General features: G+C 38.5%; 1 protein-coding gene across 2 annotated transcripts in view; it reads left to right on the top strand.

The window, feature by feature from the left end:
* The window catches only part of HERC5 (HECT and RLD domain containing E3 ubiquitin protein ligase 5), a 47,072-nt gene extending 21,443 nt beyond the window's left edge, over window positions 1-25,629 (top strand). For both annotated transcript variants that reach the window (XM_019464616.2, XM_019464623.2), the window contains exons 12-23: window positions 586-775; window positions 2,358-2,512; window positions 9,377-9,493; window positions 10,562-10,672; window positions 12,857-13,027; window positions 15,869-16,012; window positions 16,592-16,758; window positions 21,093-21,159; window positions 22,286-22,356; window positions 23,921-24,104; window positions 24,191-24,293; window positions 25,357-25,629. In XM_019464616.2, coding sequence (XP_019320161.2) covers window positions 586-775; window positions 2,358-2,512; window positions 9,377-9,493; window positions 10,562-10,672; window positions 12,857-13,027; window positions 15,869-16,012; window positions 16,592-16,758; window positions 21,093-21,159; window positions 22,286-22,356; window positions 23,921-24,104; window positions 24,191-24,293; window positions 25,357-25,562 — 1,686 coding nt within the window. In that variant the 3' untranslated portion in view covers window positions 25,563-25,629. The remainder of the gene's footprint in view (window positions 1-585; window positions 776-2,357; window positions 2,513-9,376; window positions 9,494-10,561; window positions 10,673-12,856; window positions 13,028-15,868; window positions 16,013-16,591; window positions 16,759-21,092; window positions 21,160-22,285; window positions 22,357-23,920; window positions 24,105-24,190; window positions 24,294-25,356) is intronic.
* The last annotated feature ends 2,147 nt before the right edge of the window (window positions 25,630-27,776 follow it).

Below are 27,776 nucleotides of genomic sequence, written 5' to 3'. Positions count from 1 at the left end.
ACATCACATAAACATTCAGAATTGCATTTGAATTTTTGCTGAACACTTGTGTTCTGAATTGGGGAAGTGGTAAGGATGTCAGAAGGGCTAGAAACTAGAGTTTGTAGTGGAGGGAGTTCGTGATGAGACAGGTAGTCAATATGAGAAGATAGTTGGAAACCATGTTGGTTTTTGTTGTTGGGATTATTGCTTTTTGTTTAGGGTTTCTATTTTTGTTTTTCTTTGGTGTTCTTAAACATTCTTTTTCTTAAAAAAAATGAGGGGGCAGAATGTAGTATTTATTATTGGGAGGGCTGCCTGTTCTGAATTCCTTGTTTATCTAGTATTCCTTGTTGATCTAGTGTAATTCTTACACACGTGATTTCTTCTTGACCTCCTTCATGTTTCATAGCAATAGAGTGGGGATAATGCTCATCACCTACCTTGGGTACCTGGGAGGCTAGGTGAGATGGGATGTAAATGTGGATTTTAGGACTGAATGATCATTCCAGTTGGAATGAAACTCCAGGTTCTAGATTTTCTTTTATTACAAGTTGCATCCTGCTATGTTTTGAGTGTCTTTTTCCTAATACTTTTTGACCGCAGATAACTACATGTCTCAAGGATAATCTGCTCAAAAATCTTCCGTTTCATTCTCCACACCAAGAAGCTTTAGAAATTTTCTTCCTTCTTCCTGAGTGTCCCATGATGCATGATTATAACAACTGGGAGAGCCTGGTGGTTCCGTTTGCAGAGGCTGTTTGTGCCATGAGTAACCAGTCTTTAGGGGTTCTGGGTAAGACTGAAGATTTCACGTTTGAAAATACTTTCACCATCCTTTCCATGGAAACACATGCCTGCTAAAGTTATAGCCAAACTTAGATACTTGTAAATATGTTTATGGTTTTTAGTTCATACTGTTAGCATATTGTAAAGATGCTGTAGTAATTATTATAGTCATTCAAAATAGATTGTTTTAGTACCTTTTAAGAGTTTTGGTAATGGTACATGTGTGGTTTGGGCATGAGGTCCTTTGTCCCCAACTTTTCATTATGAAAAATTTCATACATACAAGTTGAAAGAATAGTGCAGTGAATACTTATATATCCTCTACCTCGGAGTCAACGACAGTTAATTTATTGCCATGTATGTTTCTCTCTTTATGTGAAGAATACATTTTATTTTTGCTGAGGTACTTGAAAGTAAGTTGGAGACATCATGACATTTTACCTATAATATTTCAGCATGCATCTCCTGAGAACATGAGATCCTACCTTACCCCATCATTATCACACCTAATAAAATTAGCCATAATTCCTTAATATCTAGGTCATATTCAAATTTCTGCACCTGTCCCAAAAGCATTTTACAGCCTTTGTTTTGAGTCTTAAGTCACTTGTCCTATTGAACACCCCACATCTAGATTGTCTGATTATTTCTACCTTTTTCTGTATCTCCAGTACACTGGCTGTTAGATCTAGGGTCTTGGTTAGATTTAATGAGGTTTTTGAAACAAACAGTGCATTCAGCCCAAGGAAGTCCATTCTTATGTTTTATTAAACATAGGTAAGTAAGTGATAACAAGCTAGTTTTAAGTTTCTTGGATTTTTTTTACAATGCTGAGAGGTATGTGTGTGTTTCCTTAAAATAAGCTTCTTGGGCCAACAATGGGCTTGAACTCCTGCCCCTGTGATTGAGTCACATACTGTACCAATTGAGCCAGCCAGGCGCTCCTAGAGATGTTTTTTTGGTTGTTGTTGGTTTTTTTTAATTTTTTAAAAATGTTTTTGAGACAGAGAGCAAGTGGGGAGGGGCAGGGAGAGAGAGGGAGAGAGAGAATCCCAAGCATGCCCTGACACGGGGCACAATGTCATGGTTGGGGAATCGAGCCTCACATTGGGCTTTGCACTAGCAGCATAGAGCCTGCTTTGGATTATCTGTCTCCCTCTCTCGCTGCCCCTCCTCCATGTGTGATCTCTCTCAAAAATAAACATTAAAAAACAAAAAAAAGATGTAAAAACTCATACTGGTTGTGAGAAAAGAGTTGTGTAATTGTGAATAATTCTTAAATCTGGTTTTAAGACAGCATGCTATTATATCTGGGCAAAAAAAAAAAAAATGACTAATCTTGTTGGGTTTTTTCCCCACGAATTAATTAGATCATGATTTTGTTACATTCGAGGGATTTTTTTTTCTAGGTTGTTAAATTCTTAAAATTTCATTGCACTTGTAGTTACTGAAAAGTATTACAAATGAGTTTTTGTAACTGATACATACAACAGTGTTCCATCAGTTTGGGTAACTACTGACCACTTTTTTACCTGTAAGAATCCATGAGAAATTACATGCTAAAAAGTACTTACCTTTGTGTCCCTCAGAGGAGTACTGGGCATCTCTGCAGGAACCTGGTTTCAGCAGGCTGGTCCAGATGTTTAAAGGAGCCATCACTGCTCAACTGCATTACTGGACTGAAAGCTCTGAGGACAACTGTCACGTTAAGGCTCTCCTAGAAATGCTGAGAAAGCTGTACAGGGTAAGGGTTCTTTTAGACATTGACAGATTTTTATTTTGCAGTAAAAATTGCGTTGGTTTCAGCTGGCCTGAATCTTAAGCAGACTCCTGAAACATGGCGTTTATATTACTGTTTAAAATTTTGTTTTCTGTGAGTTAAGTCCTGCATATACAGGAGTGTATACACTTACCTATGTGCAATTTGAAGTAATAAAACAGATGTTAGTGTAACTGCTGCCCATGTTAAAAAAGAAAACATTTGGGGCGCCTGGGTGGCTCAGTCGGTTAAGCGTCCGACTTCGGCTCAGGTCATGATCTCGCAGTTCGTGAGTTCAAGCCCCGCGTCAGGCTCTGTGCTGATGGCTCAGAGCCTGGAGCCTGTTTCAGATTCTGTGTCTCCCTCTCTCTCTGACCCTCCCCCGTTCATGCTGTGTCTCTCTCTGTCTCAAAAATAAATAAACGTTAAAAAAAAAAAAAAAGAAAACATTTTCAGTACTTTAGAAATGTCTGTGTATCTTACACCTCCACACCTGGAGATTTGTACCTCCAAAATCCTGGATTTTGGGTTAATCATTCCCTTTATGGTTTTAGTACCGTATATGTCTTGAGAGACTATGTCGTTTAATTTTGCTATTTTTGAAATGTATCTGAGTGAAATGTACACTTACTGCATAACATTTTGCTTTGTAGATTTATCCCAATTAGTATTTATGGATGCATTTCATTTTCACTCCTACATTGTGGTCCATAGCGTGAATCTTAGCATAATTATCCATTCCAGAATTAAGGGAGATATGTAATGGTCACAGTTTTGGGGGGAGGGGTGCTTCTTCAATGAGAAAAGATGCTGCTGTATATATTTTCATACACATACCTTGGCATTCATGGGTCAAAGTTTGGTTTGTACACTCCATACCTAGTTTTGGCATTGATAGGTTGTAGGATATGTATGTGTTCTTTATTGATAGTGACAAACTGTCTTCCAAAATGGTTGGACTAATTTAAATCCTTTCCAAGTCACGATGAGAGTACCTGTTGCTCCAAGTCTGGTTTTAAAATTTAGAAAGTATTTTCAGTATTAAATGATATCAAATTATGATTTTAACTCTATTTCCCTGGTTCTAATGCATTGGAGCATGTTGTCATGTTTATAATTGCAATATTTGTTTCTTGTGTCAAAGGTCTGTGTGACTTTCATTCAGTTTAAATGTATTTGACTTTTTTTTTATTGATTATAGGGGTTCTTTTTATGTTGTAAATCAGTCCTTTGTCAATTGTATGTGTTGCAAATGTCATATCCCAGTTTGTAGCTTGGCTTTTCACTTTGTGGTGTTTTCTTTTTTTTATCAACCCCCATTCTTAATCTTTTTTTAAATGTTTGTTTATTTTGAGAGAGAGAGCATGTGCATGTGGAGGGGCGGTGGGGAGAAAGAGAGGGAGAGAGTCCCAAGCAGGCTACGCACTGTCAGCACGGAGCCCGATGTGGGGCTCACTCTCATGAAAAGTGAGATCATGACCTGAGCCGAAATCAAGAGTCAGACACTTAACCAACTGAGCCACCCAGGCACCCCAACCACATTCTTAATTTTAATACAGATAAATTTGATAATTTAGTCTTTTATAGTTTTTATTTTTACTCTTTGTGTCTTATTCTAAGCTTTTTTTTCTTCCAAGTTTTTAAATTATTACCATAAATCAGGAGGTCTTTTTGGAAAGGACCAGAGAGTAGTAAGTATTTTAGACTTTGTTAGGCATATCTGTTATAGGTACAACTATTACACTCTGTGGTAACATCATGAAAGCAGCCATAGGCAATACAAAAATGAATGCGTGGGGGACCTCTGGGTGGCTCAGTAGTTTGAGCATCCAATTTCGGATCAGGTCATGATCTCAGTTTGTGAGTTTGAGCCCCGTGTCAGGCTCTGTGCTGACAGTTCAGAGTCTTGAGCCTGCTTCGAATTCTGTGTCTCTGTCTCTCTCTGCCCCTCCCCTGCTTACTCTTTGTCTCTTTCTCTCTCTCAAAAATAAATAAACGTCAAAAAAATTATTTAAAAAAATTTAAAAAGAATGGGTGAGGCTGTGTTCCAATAAGATTTTGGCCTGAAAGCTGCTCTAGATAGTCTTGTAACAGAAGTGACAGTTGGAGCCTGAGGGAGAGGTTAAACAGAGTCCCATATAACTATGTCTAATATTTAAAAGGTTAGAAACCTAGCCAAAAAACTGGAATAAATATACTCTGAAATAAAGTATTCTCTACCCACCCACCTTGATAAATAAACTTTCCTAATGACTGGGGAGGATTTAAATTTAGAAATCTTAGACTCCTTATGGAGTTTTTCACTGAAAGGTGGAGGTTCAAGGCAGATGCCTCCATATGTCCTCTTCTTTTCCTCCCTTGATTTTGTCCCACACTGGAGGTATCATGTACCCACGTGTGGCCATATGTCCACAACCCATACGTCTGCATTCCGTCCCTGCCTCCATGACAGCTGCACCTTAGCCACCTTTGGAGCACCAGAACCTAGGACTGTGCTCACCTGTAATACAGTCTACTCTCGAGAAACCATGCAGGGGAAGAGGCCTGTGCATGTAGTCAGGGCCCCTTGCTCTGCAGACTTCTTATCTTAGTTTTACTTTTTTGAGAAAGGGATTGGCTGGAGGAAGGCCAGGGCAAGGACCTATAAGTCATGGATCCAGAGCAGAAAGCCACTCATATCCAGGTCTAAAGGGAGTATTAATTTTGGCTTTGCCTTTCACAGTTTGGTGTTTGATCCAATTGGAAATTTATGTTAAATTTATATTTTATTATTTTCCATATGAAAATAATTACCAAGCATCCCTTACTGAAATCCTTTCCTTTCCCTGCTGATAGGCAATGCACACAAACAAACAAAAATCTTACTGGGAATTTGATTGGAATTGCATTGAATCTATATTTCACTTTGGGGAGAATTGATCTCTTTACTATTATGAATTTTCATGGTGTCTGTTTCTTCCACTTATTAGATAGTCTTTAAAGTCTTTCAAAAAAATTGTGTTATTTTACTATGAAAGTCTTGGATATGTTTAGTTAAATCTGTTTCACTATATTTAGTTTTTTTAGATTTTATAGATGGTATCTTTTAAAAATTATATTATCTGTTGGTTTGTAGGGATGCATTAGTTTTTGAATATTTTTTTATAGCCAGCAAATTTGATTAATTTTCACATTCTTATCTAGTAATTTACCTGTAGGTTCTTTTGTATTTCCTGTGCATGCAATCATGTATTTGAGAAAAACACTTTTTTTTCTTTCTAATTCACATACATTTTATTTTTTTCCTTTGCCATGTTGCATTGGCTAAGCCTTTGTGTACCTTGGTACAGTCCCTGTTGAATAGAACTGTTGGTCATAATAGGTTCTTATCTTATTTGTGATTTTATTTATTTTTAAGTATTTTATTAAAGCAATTTTTTTGTATATGTTTATTTATTTTGGAGAGAGAGAGAGACCACATAAGTGGGGGAGGAGGAGCAGAAAGAAAGGGGGACAGAGCATCCAAAGCAGGCTCTGTACTGACAGCAGAGAGCCCAATGTGGGGCTCAAAACCACGAACTGTGAGATCATGACCTGAGCCAAAGTTGGACGCTTAATGACTGAGCCATCCGGGTGCCCCTAAGTATTTTAAGTTATCTCTGTGTCCAGCGTGAGGCTTGAACCCCAAGATAAAGAGTCACATGCTCCACTGACTGAGCCAGCCAGGTGCCCCTTGTTTGTGATTTTAAAGGAAAAATTTGAATATCACTATTAAATAGAATGTTTAGGGCTTTTGAAAATAACCTATCAAGGATGTTCTTAAATTGTTACCATTTTAAATCCAAACAAATGTTGACTTCCTCCCTTCCTACTGAAATTCCAGTTTATATGTTAGACCATCTCACTCTGTCTTCCATGTCTCTTAACCTTTCTGTCCTATTTTCTGTCTCTGATTGCATCCCATTCTGGATGATTTGATTTCTTCAGCCATATCTTTCCATGAATTCTCTTTTCAGTAATTTTGCCTGCTAATAAAACTGCCCTTTGAGTTTTTATTTCAAGTAATTAGTGTTTTTCACTCGCAGAAGTTTTTCACTTAAAGAATTGTTTTTTTGAAACTTTTTATTCTTGGTCATTATTTATGGTATCTTCATCTTGCCTTTATTTTCAGGCTTCCATTTTTCCTTAATTAAATCTATAGAAGTTATACCTTTGGTATGTGAAGTCTTTACAGGCCAGCTGTGTCCTCTCTTGCTTCTGTTGAATCTTCCTTATAGCGCCTTCGTTATTGTGTGTTTTATGACTCTGTGTGTGTGTGTGTGTGTGTGTGTGTGTTCATGTTCATGTTCATGTTCATGTTCCTTGGAACATTATCTTTTGGAATTCTTTGAGAGCTGTTTCTCCAGGGAGAATTCGCTTCTGCCAGGAGACACCACTTTGGTTTGGTACTACTTTCTTTCTTTCTTTTTTTTCTTTTCTTTTTTCTTTTTTTTTTTTTTTTAAAGTAATCTCTATACCCAGTGCAGGGCTTGAACCCACAACCTTGAGATCAAGAGTCGCACACTCCACTGACTGCACCAGCCAGGCACCCCTTGACATGTTTTTTTAATGCATTTAGTTTCACCACTTAAATTTAAACTTTTGGTTTCTCTTGGAAACCGAAATTTAAACTTTTAAATTTAAACTTTTGGTTTCTCTTGGAAAACTAAAGCATTTAGGAAAAGGGGTCTGATACTGTTATTGTATTTTTCAGGTGAGACATGAATTCTGCAATTTGGTAGTCTCCTCTATACCTTACTGTCTTACAGTCAGCAGGCCTCATTTGTTAAGACACCATCAAGATCCTGTAGGCATTACATCTGTGATGCCTAGTTTAATCCAATCCCCGTTCAATAAATCAATACAGTTGGGCCCAAAGAAGTGAAAAGAGTTGCCCAAGTAACTTAAAAACAACTTAACCACTTGGCAGTTTGGTACTACTTTAAATTAAATTCTTGATTTGAAGCTCTTTAGATCTCTAGGTATGGTGTGAATGCAGTGTGCGAATTTTCAGGAAAGTCCTTTTGTGAGTGCAAATGCTATGGGTGATATTTTTTCCACAGCTTGGCACCGTTTTAACTAGCTGCAGTTCACTTCATGGGCTTGAGTCAAGGTGTGGGGGTGGGTTGATGTAGGAATGGAGGAAAGAGCCTGTTCATTTCTAGTTTACCCTCACTGTGATGGTTTAGCCCTTTTGGATCCCAGATTTATGAGGTGGTGTTCTATTATTGGCTCTATAATTTGAACAGTCTGGGTTTTGTCTCCTCTCTCCAAAGCCCCAGCCATTGCAAACCGAAGTTCAGGTCACCAGTTCTGGCAAATGTTTTCAAGGCAAATGCCACCTTCACTTTGTTTTTGATGTGATTATTTCATATTTACTTACAGTATTAGTGTTGAATTAAAAATATTTGTTCACACTTTCTCCTGTATTTCTGGTTGTTTTCAGTGAATCAAGGTAGCTAATCTGTCATACTGCTAAACAAAAAGAATTCTGCCACACTGCTAAAAAGCAGTGCCTATCCTTGGCTATCTTTAGAAGTTTTATACAAAAGAGAAAGATTAGTAAAAGAAAATAATTTGGGTTTTGAAAACTTGAGAAATTTATTGAAGAGCTCAGGGAAAATGTATTCTAATGAGCTTTTTTCACTTAAAAAAGAGAATCCTGGGCATGTGGGTGGCTCAGTCGATTAAGTGTCCGACTTCGGCTCAGGTCATGATCTCACAGCTCATGGGTTTGAGCCCTGCATCTGGCTCTGTACTGACAGCTCAGAGTCTGGAGCCTGCTTTGGATTCTGTATCTCTGTCTCTCTCTGCCCCTTCCCTGCTCACGCTCTGTCTCTCTCTTTTTCAAAAGTAAACATTAAAAAATTTTTTAAAAATGCTGATAAATACTGAACAACAAAAGAAATCGTCAAGGGATCTTGCTTTATCCTTTTGACTCTGACAGTGACATCAGATTGTCACTACCCACCCCACCCCCCCCTCAAAAGGGAGACTGCAAGATACCACAAGGATAAAGCAGTCACTTTTTCCATAATTGGGGATGTTAAGGCTGTTGACTGTGGAAGGCTGAGATCAGCAGGATCCAGAGAACCATATTCACGGTTCAAACAGCTTCACAATGCTTTCGGTGTTGGTACTGGGAGGCTTGGATCATTTGGGGTCTGGGCCAGGATCAGTAAGAATATTCCAGGTGAATGGTCTTAGCTTACACAGCTAAGAGGGGCTTTTAGAAGACCTGTTGAGAATTAGTCATTTAGGCTAGGACTGTGTCCAACCAGGTCACTTGACATGATGGTCACTCATGTCGAAAGCATCTAGTGTCATTATGAGTGACTTCACTGACTGATGGTTAGCACTATTCCGGGTTCCCATGTACATGTCAAAATAAATAACTCTGGTCATCTTAAGGGATGGAAGGCTGCAAAATTCCCCTATGTGTTTAGGAGGGGAATGATCCACATATGCCTTGCCAGAGGGGAACATCTGTAAATGGTATGCTGTTAAGCTGTGAAGAATATGGCCTAAAATTGGGCCTCAAGACTACTTTGGATTCATACTGCAGTGTATTTTTCTTTGGACCTAAAATTCTTTACAACCTTTCTATGAATTAAAAGTAAGTAGGAGTTATCGTATCATCAATTTCTGCTATTATAGGTATTCTTCATGTTCCTGAAAATGTGGGGCTTTGTCAGTGGAGGAATTGGATAGAACTTTATTCTGCTTATTGAAAAACTATGTAATTTATTTATTCTGCTAATATAATTAATAGCCCTAAAGCAAAATTGTCTTCATTTATAAAACTTTTTCACGAGCCGTATTTTATTTAAGGTAAACCAGGCTAAATGTCAACTGCCCGAAAATATTTTCAAAATAAACGAACTTACACAATGGCTTGATTTTTATGGGGATGCATATAGAAGGTCTTCTTGGAGAGTGAACAACTTGGTAAGTATGGCATGTTTCTTTTTTACTTTTATTTTTATTTTTTTAAAGATATAATTTTTTTAAAAGTTATCTATACCTAGTGTGGGACTCGAACTCACAACCCTCAGATCGAGTCACAGGCTCCACTGACTGAGCCAGCCAGGTGCCACAAGTATGGCACGTTTAAAGGAGGAAAGTTGACCATCATTGAGTTAATATAGGTATTTGTGCTATAACATTGTGCATGAGTTTCCAAATATCCTTGTATTCTGCAGAATTGCTCAGTAGGAATAACGGGACTTATAGGAAAAGCAAGACAGACCCCTCAAAACCAATGCAGTTTTGTAGAACCTTAATGGAAAAGTGGTTGCTACCTTAAATCACGTGGCGCAGCCACAGGCAGGCAGCTTGTGGAGAGTGCCAGAAGAGTATGAATTGCACAAGACAAAAGGGTGGGATTCTATCCACACTCCTAAATAGAGGACTGGTGATGTGGAGCTCACATAGATGCGAGTGGGGCTCTGCCTGTAGGTACAGGGCAGCGTGCCTCATCAGGAGCCAGCAGGACAGGTCTGCAGCCTTGTCGGTTGCTCCAGGTAGAAATACTTCTTTTTTATTTTCTTAAAATAAAGCTAATGAGCTGTTGCTGCCAGTTCAACAGCTGACCTGAGGTTTTCTCCTCTCTGAAGGCTGTAATTGTGCTGCTAGCACAGACTGGCAGAAATCCTGTATGAGCTCCTCAGCTATCCACATTATATCATTCCCCTGTTTACTAAATGCATCTGAACTAATTTGCATTTCAGAAGTGCAGATTGTAGCAGAACATATTCTTTGGGAAAACGTCTGGAGTTTATAATTAATTGCTAAATTAAATGAGTGCTGATAATACTAGGTTTATATACCTTTCATTGATATATACAAAACATTTTCATAGAATTTTATGTATTTAAGTACTGCTGACCAGCAATTTGGATTGCTTTGGCTGTAAGAACTGAGACCACAAACTACCAGGGGTTTAAGGATGTGAGCTAAGGTATAAGATTTCTCTGTCCTTTGATTTGTCAGAATTCTCGTCATTTCTATTTTTAGGACACTTCAGTAGACACTCCGTATCCTGTCATATTCAGTCATTTTCCGTTTATCTTTAATATTTTGTCGAAAATCAAACTACTATATGCAGATTCACTTTTAAAAATACAGGTATGTATGTCTTTGTCTTTGTCTTTATTAAATGATAAATGCCTTCATAAGTATACAGTATTTTGGGGGTTGATAAGGGAGCTACCCACTGGTAAAACCAATGGTTGTAACATTCATGGAGCTTAGACTAATAAAGATGGCAAGAAAGACGGTCATCATTTGGATTGGCTTGGCCTTGAGGCACATTAAGGCCTCAGTAGTGAAGGGTAGTGGATGGGCAGCTGACCTAATTTGTAGGGCTTTTACTTGAGGTTGGAGCCTGTCTATAGGTCTTCTGAATGGGACTTAGAGAGGCATAGCAGACTTGGGTTTGGTTGGGATTAGCACCAGTATTTAAGGAGGCCCAGTCTAATAATAGTAATAGTAATAATAATAATAATAATAATAATAATAATAATAAAAACATAGCAGTGGGAATACAGGTGACAGGATTCTTGAAATGCAGACACACATAAATGGATGATACTCTGATGATACCATGATAAAGGTTTGTAAAAATATCCCCTTTTCAATGAACTATCATCAGGTGAGTTCATTCTGTTTGTCAGCATATCTGGAAAAGTGATTTTGAATTTAAAACTGGACAATTGAAAATGCCTAGGGAGGGGAGCCTGGGTGGTTCAGTCGGTTAAGTATCTGACTCTTGATATTAGCTCAGGTCATGATCTCACGGTTTGTGAGAAGGAACCCCTCATTGTGTTCTGTGCTGATAGCATGGAGTCTGCTTGGGATCCTCTCTCACCCTCTCTCTCTATCACTCCCCCACTTGTGTGCGCACTCTGTCTCAAAATAAATATTAAAATAACAATTTTTAAATATTAAAAATATTTAAAAAAGAAAACGCTTAGGGAAGTTTAAGTCTCAAGAGCTTTAGTTCTTATCACTTTTATATATGCATCCGTGTATGTATATATGAGTAATATTTAAATGTATGTTGTACAAGTAGATACTTCTACATAATGAAGTTAACCATTATAAAACAAAATAGGAAATTGATTTATGAGTATGACCATTAATGAACTATTTAACAGGAAAATGAAAGGAAAAAGATACAAGAACTTTTTTTTTTCATTTTTTCAACTCTTGTAGCTGTTCTCTCCTAATTTTTATTTATTCTTATTTTTTTAAGAAAGAGTGAGAGTGTGAACAAGGGAGAGGGACAGAGGGAGAGAGAGAAAGAGAGAGAATATTAAGCAGACTCCATGCTCAGCACCAGTGTGGGGCTCCATCCCACGACCCTGGGATCAGGTTTGACCTGAGCCAAAATCAACAGTTGAGCTCAACCGACTGAGCCACCTAGGGTGCCCCTCTCCTAATTTTAAACAGGCCTCCAGTAATAATTTTATGGAACTGATATTTGATTGTTGTTTCGTCAAGAGCCTTAGACTTTAATGATCTCAAATTGCCATTTGGTCAGATAGTCTTTGTGTGTGTGTGTGTGTGTCTTGTCTCTCTTGCTGTCTCCTGTATAACTTCTTAGATCATCTTTAAAATCTCTTGTTGGGTTTTCCTCTGAGATTAGGATGACTTCAGAGAGGTCTGTCATACCTGAACTTTTCCTGCAGCATGCTTGCTTGCTTTCTTTTTCTTTTTTTTTTTTAAATCTTATTTTAGCGCACCAGCATGGGAGAGGGACAGAGGGAGAGCGAGAGAACCCTGAACAGCCTCCATGCTGAGCACATAGCCTGACATGGGGCTCGATCCCACAACCCTGGGATCATGACCTGAGCTGACATTAGTTGGGCGCTCAGTCGACTGAGACACCCTGGTGCCCCACCTGCTTTCTTTCTAAGCTACTGAGATTCTTTTCCAAGTGAGAATGTTCTGTTTAGCATACTGCTTTAGTATCTGCTAATTCTTAGCCTAATCATGGTAATTAGCTTTGGTAACCTGAAGTATTAATAATTGTGTTTGCAGGATAAAGTGGACCAATAGAGCCCACAGTTGGTCACTTCCCTGCTGACTCTGGTTGGCTCCACAAAGCTTTTCATTCCTTTGGTGTCTCTTCTGCTTACTGAGCGTGAATACTGAATGTATAGCTTCTCTCCAGTGGCATATGTAAACAAAGCTCTTTTCATAAATGTTTGTGATGTGCACTCATGATAAATTGAACCAGTTTATTCCCGTTTGTAAATTCCTACTTAGAGCAAATGGTGAAATGAAGTAAAACATTGGTTTTCCTAGGAGAAAAAATTTAGAGCTTGTATGCGGTTGGCCGGAGTTGTGGAACACGGAAGGTCCGAATTATCTTTGTTGCCTACATTCAATCTGACAGTCAGAAGGAATCACTTGATTGAGGATGTTTTGAGTCACCTAAATCAGTTTGAGAATGAAGATCTGAGGAGGGAGTTAATGGTAAAGTATAATTCTCAATATTTTTGCTGCAGAGAGAAGGAAGATCTAAAAAGATGTAACCGTGGTTCTTCCAGAGAAGAAATTACTTTATTTTTATTTTTATTTAATAAACTCCTTTACAAAGGAGCTCCTAAAGGGCTTCCCTGACCAGGGGTCCTTGAATCTTCAGTCTCTCAGAGATGACAGCTGGAGTTAGAAGCTTATAGTTGGGAACTTGCTTTGCCAGACAAGACCAGGTTATTGAGCTTGTCCTGAACTTTGCCTTTGGGCCACTTCTTCTTTTTGGCCTTGCCCCATATTTGTTCACTGGGTCTTTGTCTTTTTTTGGCTGGCTTTCCAGCATCTTTCTTCTTGTTATCTTTGGGCAGCTGTGAGGAAAAGGGGGAATGCAGCCAGGTCACAAGGCAGCCCCACGCTCCCCCTGTCACTGCACTTCCCACCCCACCCCCCCCCAACCCCCCCGCCTCGCCTGAGAGGAACTGCTTCTACATATTCTCCACATAGATCGTTAAAAAAAATCTAAGACTCATTATGCGAATTTTACCTGTGCCAGCCAGCCAGCCAGTCCACAGAATTATTTAAGTTCCACTTTTATATTTCATCCATTTTATTTATTTATTTTTAAAATATTTTTATTTAATTTTGAGACAGAGAGAGACAGAGCATGAGCAGGGGAGGGGCAGAGAGAGAGGGAGACACAGAATCTGAAGCAGGCTCCAGGCTCCAAGCTGTCAGCACAGAGCCCAACACGGGGCTTGAACCCACAGACCGTGAGATCATGACCTGAGCTGAAGTCAGACACTAAACCGACTGAGCCACCCAGGCGCCCCATATTTCATACATTTAAAAAACTTAGGTAACATTTGATGAGCAGCGACCACTTTCCAGACTGTGTGAGGCATTTTGTATGTTATCCTATTTAATCTTTCCGAGAATCTTAGGAGAAAACAGAGTTTTTGTGACATTAAGGAGCTTGTCCACAGGAGGGAGCAGAGGACTTGATACCTGGCCTTACACAGATTTTAAATAACTCACTGAGGTTTTGAAACTTGGATCTCTAGAAAATGGAAGAGACATTCATCCAAACAAACCAGTAAAAGCTGTGGGTGAAGTGCCAGTGGAATATCCTGACAGAAATGTTAAGCAGGCCTTCAGATAGGAGTGTGTGTCAGTCAGGAGAGAAGATAGGATGAGAGTGGATTTGAAGGTTAAATGCCTGTAAGTGATATGTGAAGTTTTAAAGAGAAATCAAACATCCAGGGAAAGAGCAAAAAGAACAGAAATAGCACAGAACCACAGGCATTTCTGGTGTTAAAGCAGCAGGAAAAAGAAGAGAGAAGTAAAAACCCAATTAATGCTTTTTAAGAGAAAGCAAGGGAGAAGAGGGTATGAAGAAAGAAGAGGTGATCAGTAGGGTAAAATGAGTTCATAAAATCAAGGAGAGGAGACATGAGAACAAGTCCCTGGAATTGGGGGTTCACAGGTTCCAGGTCCTCTTGGAGAGAGCATTTAAGCAGAGAAATAGGTTTGGAAGCTGGTGTACACAATTCTCCAGAATTTAGCAACCGTAGAAGCCAGGATTGTCTATATTGAAGATGGGGAATGTTGAGATTTTTCTTCTTCTTTTAAGAATAAGGGAGACCTTACCACATTTGTACACCAAAGTGAGGGATTCCAAGAAGGAAAGGCAGGAATGAGCGAGTAATCGGAGAAGTAAAGGAGGGTTATGACAGAATCATCCTAGGGAGGAATTGGTGTCAACAGGTGCCTTCTCAGGGAGTAAACAACCAAGCCAATAAATACTTTATGTGTGCTCTGGTTTTTCAGTTTTTTGAAAATTTTTTTATTTGTTTTTTTAATTATGCTCAAGATACTTTATTATATAATAATGATGCCCATTGAGGTGAGATTAGTAGCTAAAGAAGGCTGGCTCTGAGACTTGACAGACCCAGGATTAAATGGAGGCTGCACCTCTTAGCCGTGTGTCACGTTGGGGAAGTTATTTAAATTCTTGAAGCTTTAACTCTCAACAATAGCCAAATTATGGAAAGAGCCTAAATGTCCATCAACTGATGAATGGATAAAGAAATTGTGGTTTATATACACAATGGAATACTACGTGGCAATGAGAAAGAACGAAATATGGCCCTTTGTAGCAACGTGGATGGAACTGGAGAGTGTGATGCTAAGTGAAATAAGCCATACAGAGAAAGGCAGATACCATATGGTTTCACTCTTATGTGGATCCCGAGAAACTTAACAGAAACCCATCGGGGAGGGGAAGAAAAAAAAAAAAAAAGAGGTTAGAGTGGGAGAGAGCCAAAGCATAAGAGACTCTTAAAAACTGAGAACAAACTGAGGGTTGATGGAGGGTGGGAGGGAGGGGAGGGTGGGTGATGGGTATTGAGGAGGGCACCTTTTGGGATGAGCACTGGGTGTTGTATGGAAACCAATTTGACAATAAATTTCATATATTGGAAAAAAAAAAGTACCAAGAGGAAAAATAAATAAATAAATAAATAAATAAATAAATAAATAAATTCATTCTTGAAGCTTTATCACCTCATAGAATTAATGGGAAGATTAAATATGGTAATACCATGTTATTTACCAAATACTTGGGTCTACAGATCATGTTCACTGTAGCTTTTTTTTTTTTAAGTTTTATAAAGCAGTCTCTGTACCAATAAGAGGCTTAAACTCAGGACCCCAAGATCAAGAGTCACAATCTCTTCCAGCTGAACAGTCGGACACCCCTTACTGTAACTATTATTAAATGAGCTTTAATACATAGCAATACAGAGCCCTGGAAGTGATGTGTTACTTGTTCTGTTTCCTCAGGTTTCATTTAGTGGAGAAATTGGGCTTGACTCTGGAGGAGTCAAGGTAGAATTTTTCCACTGTCTGTTTGAGGAGATGACCCGTCCAGAATATGGGATGTTCACATATCCTGAGGAGGCTTCCTACATGTGGTTTCCTGTCAGGGTAAGTCTTCTCCTCTTTGCTTATGGTTATCATGACAGTAAATGCATGTCACATACCATTGAAAATTAGGTTGTCTAGACTGTTTCGTTTTAGGAGAGGAATTACTGGTACATAGAATTATGGAGATAATCTTCAATTTTAATAAGGTGATGATTTTCTTTAAAATAGAGTCTCTTTTTCGCTGGGTTCCTATTTCTGCCTACACAGGAAAATTTAAGCAGTATTTGTTATTGACCATTTATAGAATGTATAGATAAAAAAGAACCCTTCCTTTCTCAGGCATTCTTTTTTTTGTTGTTGTTCAGTTCTATTTTTCCCAATGAATTTGAAGGCAATGGCTGTGAAAAGAAATTGAGAAAACTTCAGTTTGTATAATTCTATTTCTGTTCCTGTGGCAGAGATTGAAATTGACTTAATGACTGTACATAAACTCTAAATATTCTTACAAGTTTTTTTATTTTAATTTGTGATTTCATTTTGTGAAAGGGTGAAAAGGTGTACCTAATATAAAAATTTTGTTTTACTTGTAAAAATTATAACACATTAGGTTTTTGGTTTTTTGTTTTTTTCTCTTTGCAGCCTAAATTTGAGAAGAAGAGATATTTCTTCTTTGGGGTTCTGTGTGGACTTTCTCTATTCAATTTCAATGTTGCCAACATCCCTTTTCCACTGGCCCTGTTTAAGAAACTGTTGAACCAGGCGCCATCACTGGAAGACTTAAAAGAACTTAGCCCTGTTTTGGGAAAGTAAGTAAACATAGTTCTTTTTCTAGAACTCCATATAATATATATTCAGATATAGGCATACCTTTTACTATTTTGTTGTGCTTCACAGTTAGTAGCATTTTTTTTTACAAATTGAAGGTTTGTGGCAACCCATGTCAAGGCATTTTTCCAACAGCATTTGCTGACTTTGTGTCTCTGTGTCACATTTTGGTAATGTTCGTAGTATTTCAAAATTTTCCATTATATTTGTTATGGTGATGTGTGATCAGTAACTAAAACTTGATGAGAACTCAGAGGATAGTTACACTTTTATCAATAAAGTATTTTTAAATTAAGGTATGCACATTGTTTTTTTTAGATATAATGCTATTGAATACTTAATAGAATACAGTATATGTGCAAACATAACTTTTATATGCACTGAGAAAACAAATAATCCTTTGGACTTACTCTGTTGGGATAATTGCTTTATTATGGTGGTCTTGAACCAAACTACAGTATCTCCAAGGTGTTCCTGTAAATATTTAAAAACACACACTCTAATAGTATTTTCATGTTCAACATTGTAGGTACTTTTTTTTTTTTTTTTTTTTTGAGACAGAGAGAGCAAGAGCAGGGAAGGGGCAGAGAGAAAGAGAGGGAGAGAGAACCCCAAGCAGGCTCCACACTGCACAGAGCCCAGTGTGGGCTCAATCTCAGGACATTCCACTAGCTGAGCCACCCAGGCACCCCCATTGTAGATACTTTAAATCAGTTTTAATTTTGGAAAGAATTGTTGGATAATAATTGAACTTTCTAAAATGAAGACAAGTTGATTTTCCTCCTCTCCTCAGTGCTTGCATTAATCTTTGCACTTTACTTGTGTAGAAAGTCATGGACAGAGCATAAGTTATACCATGGTGCGAAATCTGCAAGTGATTTTTATTTTAAATCTCATTTCAGGGGCGCCTGGGTGGCGCAGTCGGTTAAGCGTCCGACTTCAGCCAGGTCACGATCTCGCGGTCCGTGAGTTCGAGCCCCGCGTCAGGCTCTGGGCTGATGGCTCGGAGCCTGGAGCCTGTTTCCGATTCTGTGTCTCCCTCTCTCTCTGCCCCTCCCCCATTCATGCTCTGTCTCTCTCTGTCCCAAAAATAAATAAAAAACGTTGAAAAAAAAATTTAAAAAAAAAAAAAATAAATCTCATTTCATATCATCACCTTTAAAGTGAAAACTTATTTCTAAGCTAAAAAGCCAAGCTACCACCTCACAAAAAAATACTGGTAAGAGAAAGGGGTAATAGCCCTGCTGTATAAAGTGTTCCTATGAATCCATAAGAAAAATTGGCAAAGTATACAAGAAGACAACCCACACAAAAAAAATTTAGAATGGCTTAATCTCCCCACTCATCCTAGAATACAGATTGAAATCAGAGGCTGATTTGTGCTTTAGACTGACAGATTGAAATACTGATGCTGTATAGTGTTTGTGAGGATTTGGGAAAAGGTTTGTTCTAATTTCAGGTATTAATAGCGGACATGTAAATTGGTGGTTCCTTTTCAGAGAACAGTATGGTAGCACTTAATCTGAATCAAAAATGTGTTTGCCTCTTTGACTTAGCAGTTGTACTTCTAGGCATTTTACTTTCAGAAATAATACAACCATGCAAGGATTTCTCCATACAAATGTGTATTGTATTACATAGTCCATAATGCGTGGAATACCTGAATGTTTTTCAGTAAAGGAATTCTGTATTTTTGACTTATTTATGCAATGGAATCCTATGTAGATTTTCAAAAGAATGAGAATAGTAGTATGGTCCTATTGTTAGTATCCCCATTTCACAGATGAGGAAACAAACAGACAGGTTAGGTAACTTGTCCCAGACTCCATAGTGACAAAACCATGAAATTGAACATAGTCTGTCTCCAGCATCCAACTTTAAAAAAAATTTTTTTTTTAATATTTGTTATTTATTTTTGAGAGAGAGGGCATGCGGTCACAAGCCAGGGAGGGGCACAGAGAGAGGGAGAGAAGAATCCCCTCTGATGGCTCCATGCTATCAGAGCAGAGCCCGATGCAGGGCTCAAACTCATGAACTGTGAGATCATGACCTGAGCCAAAACGAAGAGTAGGACACTTAACCAATTGAGCCACTCAAGTGCTCCCGTCATCCAACTGTTAATCACTATACTAATTATACTGTTGATAAGGAAAAAGTATCAAAAGCACAAGATTTGGAGAGGAGGAAATAAATGTATTATTTTTTCCTAGAACAATGAAAATGATGTAATAATACAAATGCCTAAGAAGACTTAATAATCTTAAAACACATCAACATTAGTACACGTAAAATAAAGATCATTATATCGGTATGCATGTTTTTCACACTTTTAGGTCTAAAGACTTAAAAAGTATTGAAGACCCCAAAGAGCTTATCCTTATGTTGGTTGTATTTGTCAGTATTTACAGTATTAGAAATTAAAGGTGATAAATGTTTTAAATAGAGGATACGTAAACATTCATTCTATTAGCTATCACATAATATAGCCTGTGGAAAACTGCCTTCTATACTTAAGACAGAATGTGAAAAAGGTGAGTAATATTTTGGTATGATTATGAAAATAGTTTTGACCTCATAGGTCACTTGTGAAGTCCTTAGAGATTTCCAGAAGTTTCTGGTCTGGGTCACACATGGAAAGCCACTGATCTTGGTATTCAGTGAAACTCCAGTTTTAATCTCAGCAGGCTTTCCATGAAATTTCACAAACTGATTATAAAATGTATATGGGTGAGCAGAAGGCCAAGAACTGCTAGCAGAAAAAGGTGAATAGGGATAGGGAACTTGGCCTACCAGATATTAAGAATTTTTAGAAAGCTGTATTAGGACAGCACAGTAGGAGTGCAGGTCAGAAACTGACCCATGCACCTATGGAACTTGTTAGAGGTAGCATACCAGATTAATGGGAACAGGAGTATCGTCAGTTCAAGCATATGGGAAAAAATGAGAGCTGATAACCTTATACCATGTACAAAAATCAACTTCGTGTGGATGAAGGACTTAAATATTAAATGCAAACATGTTGAAAATATGGACAGATCTCTTTCTCACCATTGCAGTTTTAATTAAGACATAAAAATAAAAAGTACTAACATTAAAGATTAATAGGTGTAACTTCAATAAGATGAAAGAATTTATCTGTTCTTCATGAGATCCCTTAACAAAAGGGGAAACGGCACCCTGCAAACTGGTATTTGTAACCTAGTTTGGGGGTGGTAGAAAATGGGATAGGGGAGGTATCCCATATAAGTAGGTATAAGATATTAGCACTATTTTAGTTTTAGTTTTGGAGGCAGCTTCCTTGGTATTCACAAACAGTGTACTGTAGAGGAGACTTCCATCAGCATATCTTACCTACTACTGCTAGTCTCAGGGTTCATTGACAGTAATGTCTGAACTTTATATCCCTTATGCCTGCTACATTGGGTGCTTAATAAATGTTAGTTGAATGAATAAATGAGTGAATGAGCAAATATAATGAGATATACAACTTTAAAACTATGTGTGAGGTACCATAGGACAAGAGAGGTTGGAGACACAAAAAGACTGGCTGCTATCCATCCTAATATAACCTATATTCACACAGATGCCTTTGAAACAGTTAAGGTGATCAAATTCATGTCTGTCTGAAGCTTGATGATATTGGGATATAGATGCAGAGAACATTCTGTGACCTTCTCATACCTCAGATTTCCTAAGTGATCCCTGATATTTAGAAAGAGGGTATTTATTCTGTAAGTGAAGTTCAAATTTTAAGTAAAGATAACACTGATTTGAATGAGTTTGGGTATCAGTTACATACATGATCAGTTCTGGGGCACCTGGGTGGCTCAGTAGTTTGGGCGTCTGGCTCTTGATTTCAGCTGAAGTCATGATCTCATGGTGGATCCGATCCCCACATTGGACTCTGTGCTGATGGTGGCGGAGCCTGCTTGAGATTTTCTGTCTCCCTCTTTCTCTGCCCCTTCCCTGCTCACATGTGCATGCTCTCTCTCTCAAAAATAAATAAACATTAAAAAAAAATAAAAATAACTTTCTCTTAAAAAAATACATTATCAATCTTCTAAATAGAAACCTACAATCACTGGGTAAAGGAAGTAAGGATGGAAGGAAGAGAACTTACAGAATTGCAAATACTCGTAAACTTCACACTTGTAGTTGGTGTCTGGCTATCAGTACACAGAGAAATGGGCAGTGTTAATTAACTAACTCCCTGACCTCCCACCTTCCGAATAGTCATGCACTTGACATTTATTTTAGATGATCTATCTAGTAATTGATTATTGACTTTTAAATAACAAAATTATTTGTTCTTTAGGAGTTTGCAAACACTTCTGGATGATGAAGGTGATGACTTTGGAGAAGTATTTTATATATATTTTAATGTGAGTAAACTGTCAGAATTGGCTTCATTTAATCTGATTACCCTTTTACATATTTATCTAGGCATGCCACTCTTTTTTTTTTTTTTTTTTTTTTTTTTTTCAACATTTTTTTATTTATTTTTGGGACAGAGAGAGACAGAGCATGAACGGGGGAGGGGCAGAGAGAGAGGGAGACACAGAATCGGAAACAGGCTCCAGGCTCCGAGCCATCAGCCCAGAGCCTGACGCGGGGCTCGAACTCACGGACCGCGAGATCGTGACCTGGCTGAAGTCGGACGCTTAACCGACTGCGCCACCCAGGCGCCCCGGCATGCCACTCTTTAACAAAATAACAGACTTCTGAATTAGTGCAGAAGGGGTTTTTTTCCTCATTTTTTATGACCTGGGCATATCAGTTAGATTTTACTATGTAACAAACAACAGCTAAATTTAGTGGCTTAAAACAAACAATTCATTGAATTTCTGGAGTGAATTGACTGCTGAGCTGGATGGTTCATACTGGCCTTGGCTTGAATACCTAGTTGTTGGCTGGTTTGTGGGGTATGGGCTAGAACAGCTTTTCTGTTCTAGGGGTTTCTTATTCCCCAGTAGGCTGCTTGAGGTATCCTTACAGAATTGTCTCAGGATTACAAAGAGGTGCAAGCCTCAACATACAAGCTTCTTTTTAAGCTTTTACTTCTGTCAGATCCCATTGGCCAGAGTACACCTCACATGGCCACACCCAGCTTCAAGAGCTGAAGATAAAAACTTCTCCTCTTGATCGAGGTGGGCAGGGAGTATTGAAAAGTCACACTGCAAAGAAGCTTGAATACCAGGCTGGGAAGAATTTGTGGCCATGTTTGCAAATCTACGACGTAGGTCTATACTACATAAAATGATTACTGAGATATGGCAATTTGCCAGTTTTTTTCAGTATGATAAGCTAAAATAGATGATTCTATAAAAATTTGTTTTTCATTCTTCATGATAAAGATAATTTTTCATGTGTTCATACCTTGCTAGTTTTTATGACTAAAATATATAGTTTTACAAGATATTAAGGAAAAGAGGTATGTTTCAAAGTGTTTATTGATAATAGATTGTTTAGGATTGTTTTGGAGATATCTGAGTTTTTTTGTGATTACAGGTGCACTGGGACAAAAATGATGTAGACTTAATTCCTAATGGAAGATGCATAATTGTTGACCAGACTAACAAGTAGGTACAGAGAAGTAAAATACTTGTTTTGTTTATATAATTTTCCATTCCAAATTTATCATTGTTTAACAAGGCAGAGAGTTGGTATGTGTTGTGTGTATGTGTGTGTCTCCTGGAGTTTATATTCTGGTGAGGAAGGAAATGGCTTTCTCAGAGAGGCCTTCCCTTATCTTTTGTCTCTACTTTTTCTTTTCGTATCACCATTACCTACCTTTTGGGTTTATTTGTTTACTGTCTATATTTCCCCCACTAGCATGAGCTCCATGAAGGTGGGCACTGGGTCATGTTCATCCTTGTATATCTGGTACCTAGAGTGGTCTACAGTGGTGCCTGGTCTGGAGCAGTACTTAGTATCTGTTAATATTATATTATGGTGGTATCTTGAGTTCTCAACACCTTATAGGATGCTATTTTAAAGCCACAGTTTGGGATTATAGAATGTTCCATTGATAGTTGGTCAGAGAGGCAGAGGGATACCGCCAAGTGAGCATTATGGTGTAAGCCAACTAGTTTTCTTTAATCTTTTTTTTTTACAGAGTACGAGTGGGAGAGGGGCAGAGAGAGAGAGAAAGGGATACACAGAATCGGAAGCAGGATCCAGGCTCTGAGCTGTCAGTACAGAGCCTAATGTGGGGCTCAAACCCACGAACCATATAATCATGATGGGAGCCAAAGTCGGATGCTTATCCAACTGAGCCACCCAGGCACCCCTAGTTTTCTTTAATCTTTTAATCTTTATCTTTAAAAAAAACTTTGTATTAAAGTAGAACATACAGAAAAGTACATAAGTATACAGATCAAGAAATAGAAGATTTTCAGTTCTGTATTTTATGAGTACTCTCAATTTATCCGTGGTATTATTGATAGACATAAGAAAGTTCTCTGCCTCTTAACTACTTTTTGCCTGATCCCTTTGCCTGTGTTAGCAAATGGCCAAAAGGGAAAAATGTGGGACTCACTTCAGAGGGCTTCCCTTCTGTCTTCATGAAGAGGCCTCTTGAGTCTTGACTCACATTTGGAAGCCTGGAGCTAGATGTGTTTTTGTGTATTATCTGGATTTTTCTAGTTCTTCTCACTGGGAGTAATTTGCTATAAGCTACCCCATTAAAGCTAGAAGCAGAAATCCCCCTCTTTATTTGTATTTAACCACAAATACTAATAGTAGTTACTCACTAGCATAAATTCAGACAGCACAGAAGACCATAAAATAAAATAGGAAATTTCCCCCATCTTCCAAGCCCATTCCCCTAAAGCATTAGCAGATTGGGTGTTATTTTTCCATACTTTTTCTGTTCTAATCTGTGTCATTTCTCTGAACTGTGTGACCTTGAGCAAATATGTACCTTCAGTGTGTCAGTATTTTTACTAAAATGTCCTAACAATCTGCCCTGAGAGTGTATGAAGATTAAATTAGATAATATATGAAAAATAGCTATATGTACATGGTAAGCACTGTATTGTTAGGGTTTCTAGTTATTTTTATCCTTCCCACTTTCCCCGCCCCCCTACCACTTTTGTTCAGGGTATTGCTGTAAGCTGAAATCATTTTTTTGTTTTATTAAAGGAGAGACTATGTTTCTAAGTGTGTCAATTACATCTTCAACATCTCTGTGAAGGCAGTTTATGAAGAATTCCAAAGAGGATTTTACAAAGTGTGTGAGAAGGATATCATTGAATTTTTCCATCCAGAAGAACTGAAGGATGTGATAGTTGGGAATACAGATTATGACTGGGAAACATTTGAAAAGGTAGATCATAAAGGCCTAGAAGTTTGAATTTAAATTTCTTTTTCCTATTTCCTGAGTACTCTTTTTTTGCACTTTTTTTTCTCTAGAATGCACATTATGAAGAAGGATACGACAATTCACATCCTACCATAGTGATGTTTTGGAAGGCTTTACACAAATTGACTTTGGAGGAAAAGAAAAAATTCCTCGGTAGGTATTACATCGGGAGTAGATCTATATCTTATGTCTTTTCTTTGGGCTAAGCAAACCTTGTCATAGGCACCATTTGCAACAAATCCTAGTATAAGAGCCATTCCTAGTCCAGTTGGATGTTCTCTAGGCCAGGCTGTCCTGACATCAAAAAAATAAATGTTAATATGGGTCTTTTTCCCTGTGATTTCAACCCTGCCTATTGCTTTCAAATGTTTCTTCAGTTCTCCATCCAAGTTAGATATTTCTTCTGCTTTCTGTACTTGTGACTCAGTTATTCAGGCTTTGTGGGATTAACCAAGTTTTACGATGTCATTGTCTCCAAGCCTTTTTACCTCACCTTCCACATTTTGATCTCAGTTTCATGCTTATTCGGTTTTTCTACAACTTTGCTTAATGACTTTTTCCCTCTAATTTTCTTACAAAATTTCCATACTTGTTTTTGAGAAACATTTATCTTTTTGTTCTTATTTTTGTAGATAACATGTATGTTGGAAGGCACTCAGACTTCTCTAGAAACCCAGCCTAACTTTCTAATCTTACCTCTTACAAGAAGTTTTTGTTCCAGCCAAACAGTTCCATGGTCTCTACATTCTTAAGCTCCCTTTGTACTCACCCTCCTCCAGGTTTTCTCTGCAGCTCCTTACCCTGCCTTTAACCTTCACCCACCTCCTGGTTACTGCTATAAGCCTTCCCCTCCTTAAAGGTCCATCTCAATTCCGAGCTCTCTGAAGTCTCCCCAGTCATCCCAGCCTGATTGTCTGTCCCTGCTCGAACCACACACAGCAGTTTCCCTCAGGAAGCATTTTATTCCGTGGCACCTTGTTTGGCTGTCTTCCACCCTTTTAGTTTTCTTTTGCTATTTGTCTTTTTCTGCATAAGAATATTATATTTCCAGCCAGACTATTGAGCTGCTTGAAGGCAGGGACAGTGTATCAGTTGCTGATGCAGAACTCTGCACATGGGCCCTTAGTAAATGTTTTTGAATAAATACATATATTTTTTCTCCCCATAAACCTTGGTCTCTGGAAAGCAGATCACTCAATATTATTCTTTTTTCTAGTGTTTCTTACAGGAACTGACAGAATTCAAGTAAAAGGTTTAAAGAACATGAAAATAACATTTTGCTGTCCTGAAAATATGAATGAAAAAGATCCCATAAGAGCACAGACGTGTATTAGTGTCCTCTACCTTCCTAAATACTCTACGATGGAAAGAGTAGAAGAAGCGCTTCAAGTTGCTATCAACAACAGCAGAGGATTTGGCTGATCCTACCTCACCTTGTTTACCCCTTCAGGGAAATATTCTCAAAAATAAAATTAAGAACTGAAATTAACGTGAAAGCCCTGTTGAGTATTCATTGTGTTTAGCCGCTCTTTTAGAATTATGGTTCTGCATGTGAGACATATTAATAATGATATAGGTGAGGCTGTTGCAACAAGGTGACCCTAAAACACAGTGCATTAAAGAAGACAGAATTTTGCTTTTCTCTCCCGTCTTGGCTGAAGTGGTGCTTCTCCTATTCCAACTGTTCTAATAAAAGATACAAATGACTTTCTTGTTGAACGTGTCAACAAAATTGCCCATTTCTGTCCTAAATCTTCTATATTGCATTTGAAACCGTTGACTACTTTCTCCTCAAAACTGTCATGAACTGCTAGACTGTGACTTTCTTTTTCTTGGCTGCTTTTCATTCCTTCTACATGCATTTATTACACTCCCCTGACCTCCAGTGCTCGTGCAAGCCCATGTCGTCACTGCACACACTCCCATACACTCCACGGCTTTGGTTACGTCTTGTGTGTTGATGGTGCCCACATCTCTCTCTGACCTACAGGAACTGGTAGATTCCAGCACCACAGCCATTTTTCTGTGTCTCCCTGCATGTCCCTTGGCTCCTTAACTTCATGTTTAAGAAGAAAATGATCATTTTTCCTGTGTTGCACAGCTTACAGTGGTACCTCCAGTATTGCCCGGCAGAAGCCTTCAGTCCTCCTCCTTCCTCTTCACAACACACATTCAGTAACCAGTCAGGTCTTGACAATTTTAGTTCTTGTGTCTAGATCAACAGTGCCCCAAAGAACTTTCTGTGAGGCTGGGAAACCACACCCCCAATCTGTGCTATTTAATAAGGTAAATGTATGCCATAAAGTTTAGTCTTCAAAGAATTTTGAAGAGAGAAAACGAATTGGCAGTGGTGGGAAGAACACTTGAGCTGTGCTGTCCAATACATGGCTATTTAATTAAAATTAAGTAAAATTTAAAACTCAGTTCTCATACTACCCAAATTTCAAGTGATGGGTATCTACATGGGATTGGTGGCTACTGTATTAGTGCAAATATGAGCACTTGCCGCTGACAGGCCCATAACCTTCCAACTCCCTGTAATTGTGCTTTTTTTCTTTTTCTGGGAAGAAGAGCCAGAGTGTGATAGAACTGTACAAATCAAAATGATTTGAAAATCTGACAGTAAAGTCAAATTTCATTAACGTTGTTACTATATAGCTCCCAAGTCCTGCCTGGCTCCCGCCCCAGCCTTGGCTCCCACCATTGGCCTTGGCTCCTATCATCGCCCTGCATACATAGTATACTTCATTCCAGTTATTTGTAACTATTCAGTTTGCTGAGAAGGCCAGTCTCTCCTGTTTTTATTCAAGCATTTTCTTCTGCCTGGAAACTTCTCATCCCACCCCCATCCCCCGCTCTTCCTCACCTCCTCTCCTCCAACTCTGGGTTCTTCCCACTTGTTTCTCAGGATTCACTTACTCTATTATGGCTACCTCGTAGATGCCACGCTAATAAATGTAGAATATGGCTTCCTAGCTCAGCATTTCACAAGTGCGATCCTCTTTCTAGGTGCAATACTCATTCTGGTTCCTTCCCAGTGCTTAGTTGCCATTGGTCCCCCATATGAGTTAGCTGAAAATGCCATCTAGTGGCATGTGCAGATCGCAATTACCTGCAAATGGAGCATTTTACTAAGGGGGGAAACGGAAAAGGAGACAGGCCTGTCTCCCCACAACTACACACAGTAGTGAGAATCTTGCCACAGTGTTTAAGTGTGCTAGGTAATTTCATATTTTCTACCTCCCTTAAAACAACCACCAAGTCTGGAAGTAGATCTCTTTTTCATCTTACAGATCTGGAGTCAAGTTCAGGGAGGCTTCACTGTGCAGGATTGGAAGAAAATGAAGAGGCAGAGTAGGCAAATCTTTTTTTGTTCTCTCAGAGTGGAAAACTCACACTTAGGAAGCTGATGGGAAGGATCTTATTCACAAGATGGGTAAAGATGGTCCTTGCCAGTGATGCAGATGACAACAAGGAAGATAATCTTGTTAAGGGGCTCCAAGGAGGTGAGATCCCCTGTCATTGTGAAGTCAACGAATTACTGAGGAGTGAGGAAGAGTCCCAGTTAGTGAAAGAATAAGAGTATTTCTTGTAGTGGTCTTAAGAGTTGGAGGTGGTGGGGTCAACACCACGTGG

Source organism: Panthera pardus, unplaced genomic scaffold (assembly GCF_024362965.1).
Source record: "Panthera pardus isolate Hobbes unplaced genomic scaffold, ASM2436296v1 HiC_scaffold_13, whole genome shotgun sequence".
NCBI lineage: Eukaryota > Metazoa > Chordata > Mammalia > Carnivora > Felidae > Panthera > Panthera pardus.
Note: the sequence above shows the minus strand (reverse complement) of the source record. Positions and strands in the feature narration are given on the sequence as shown.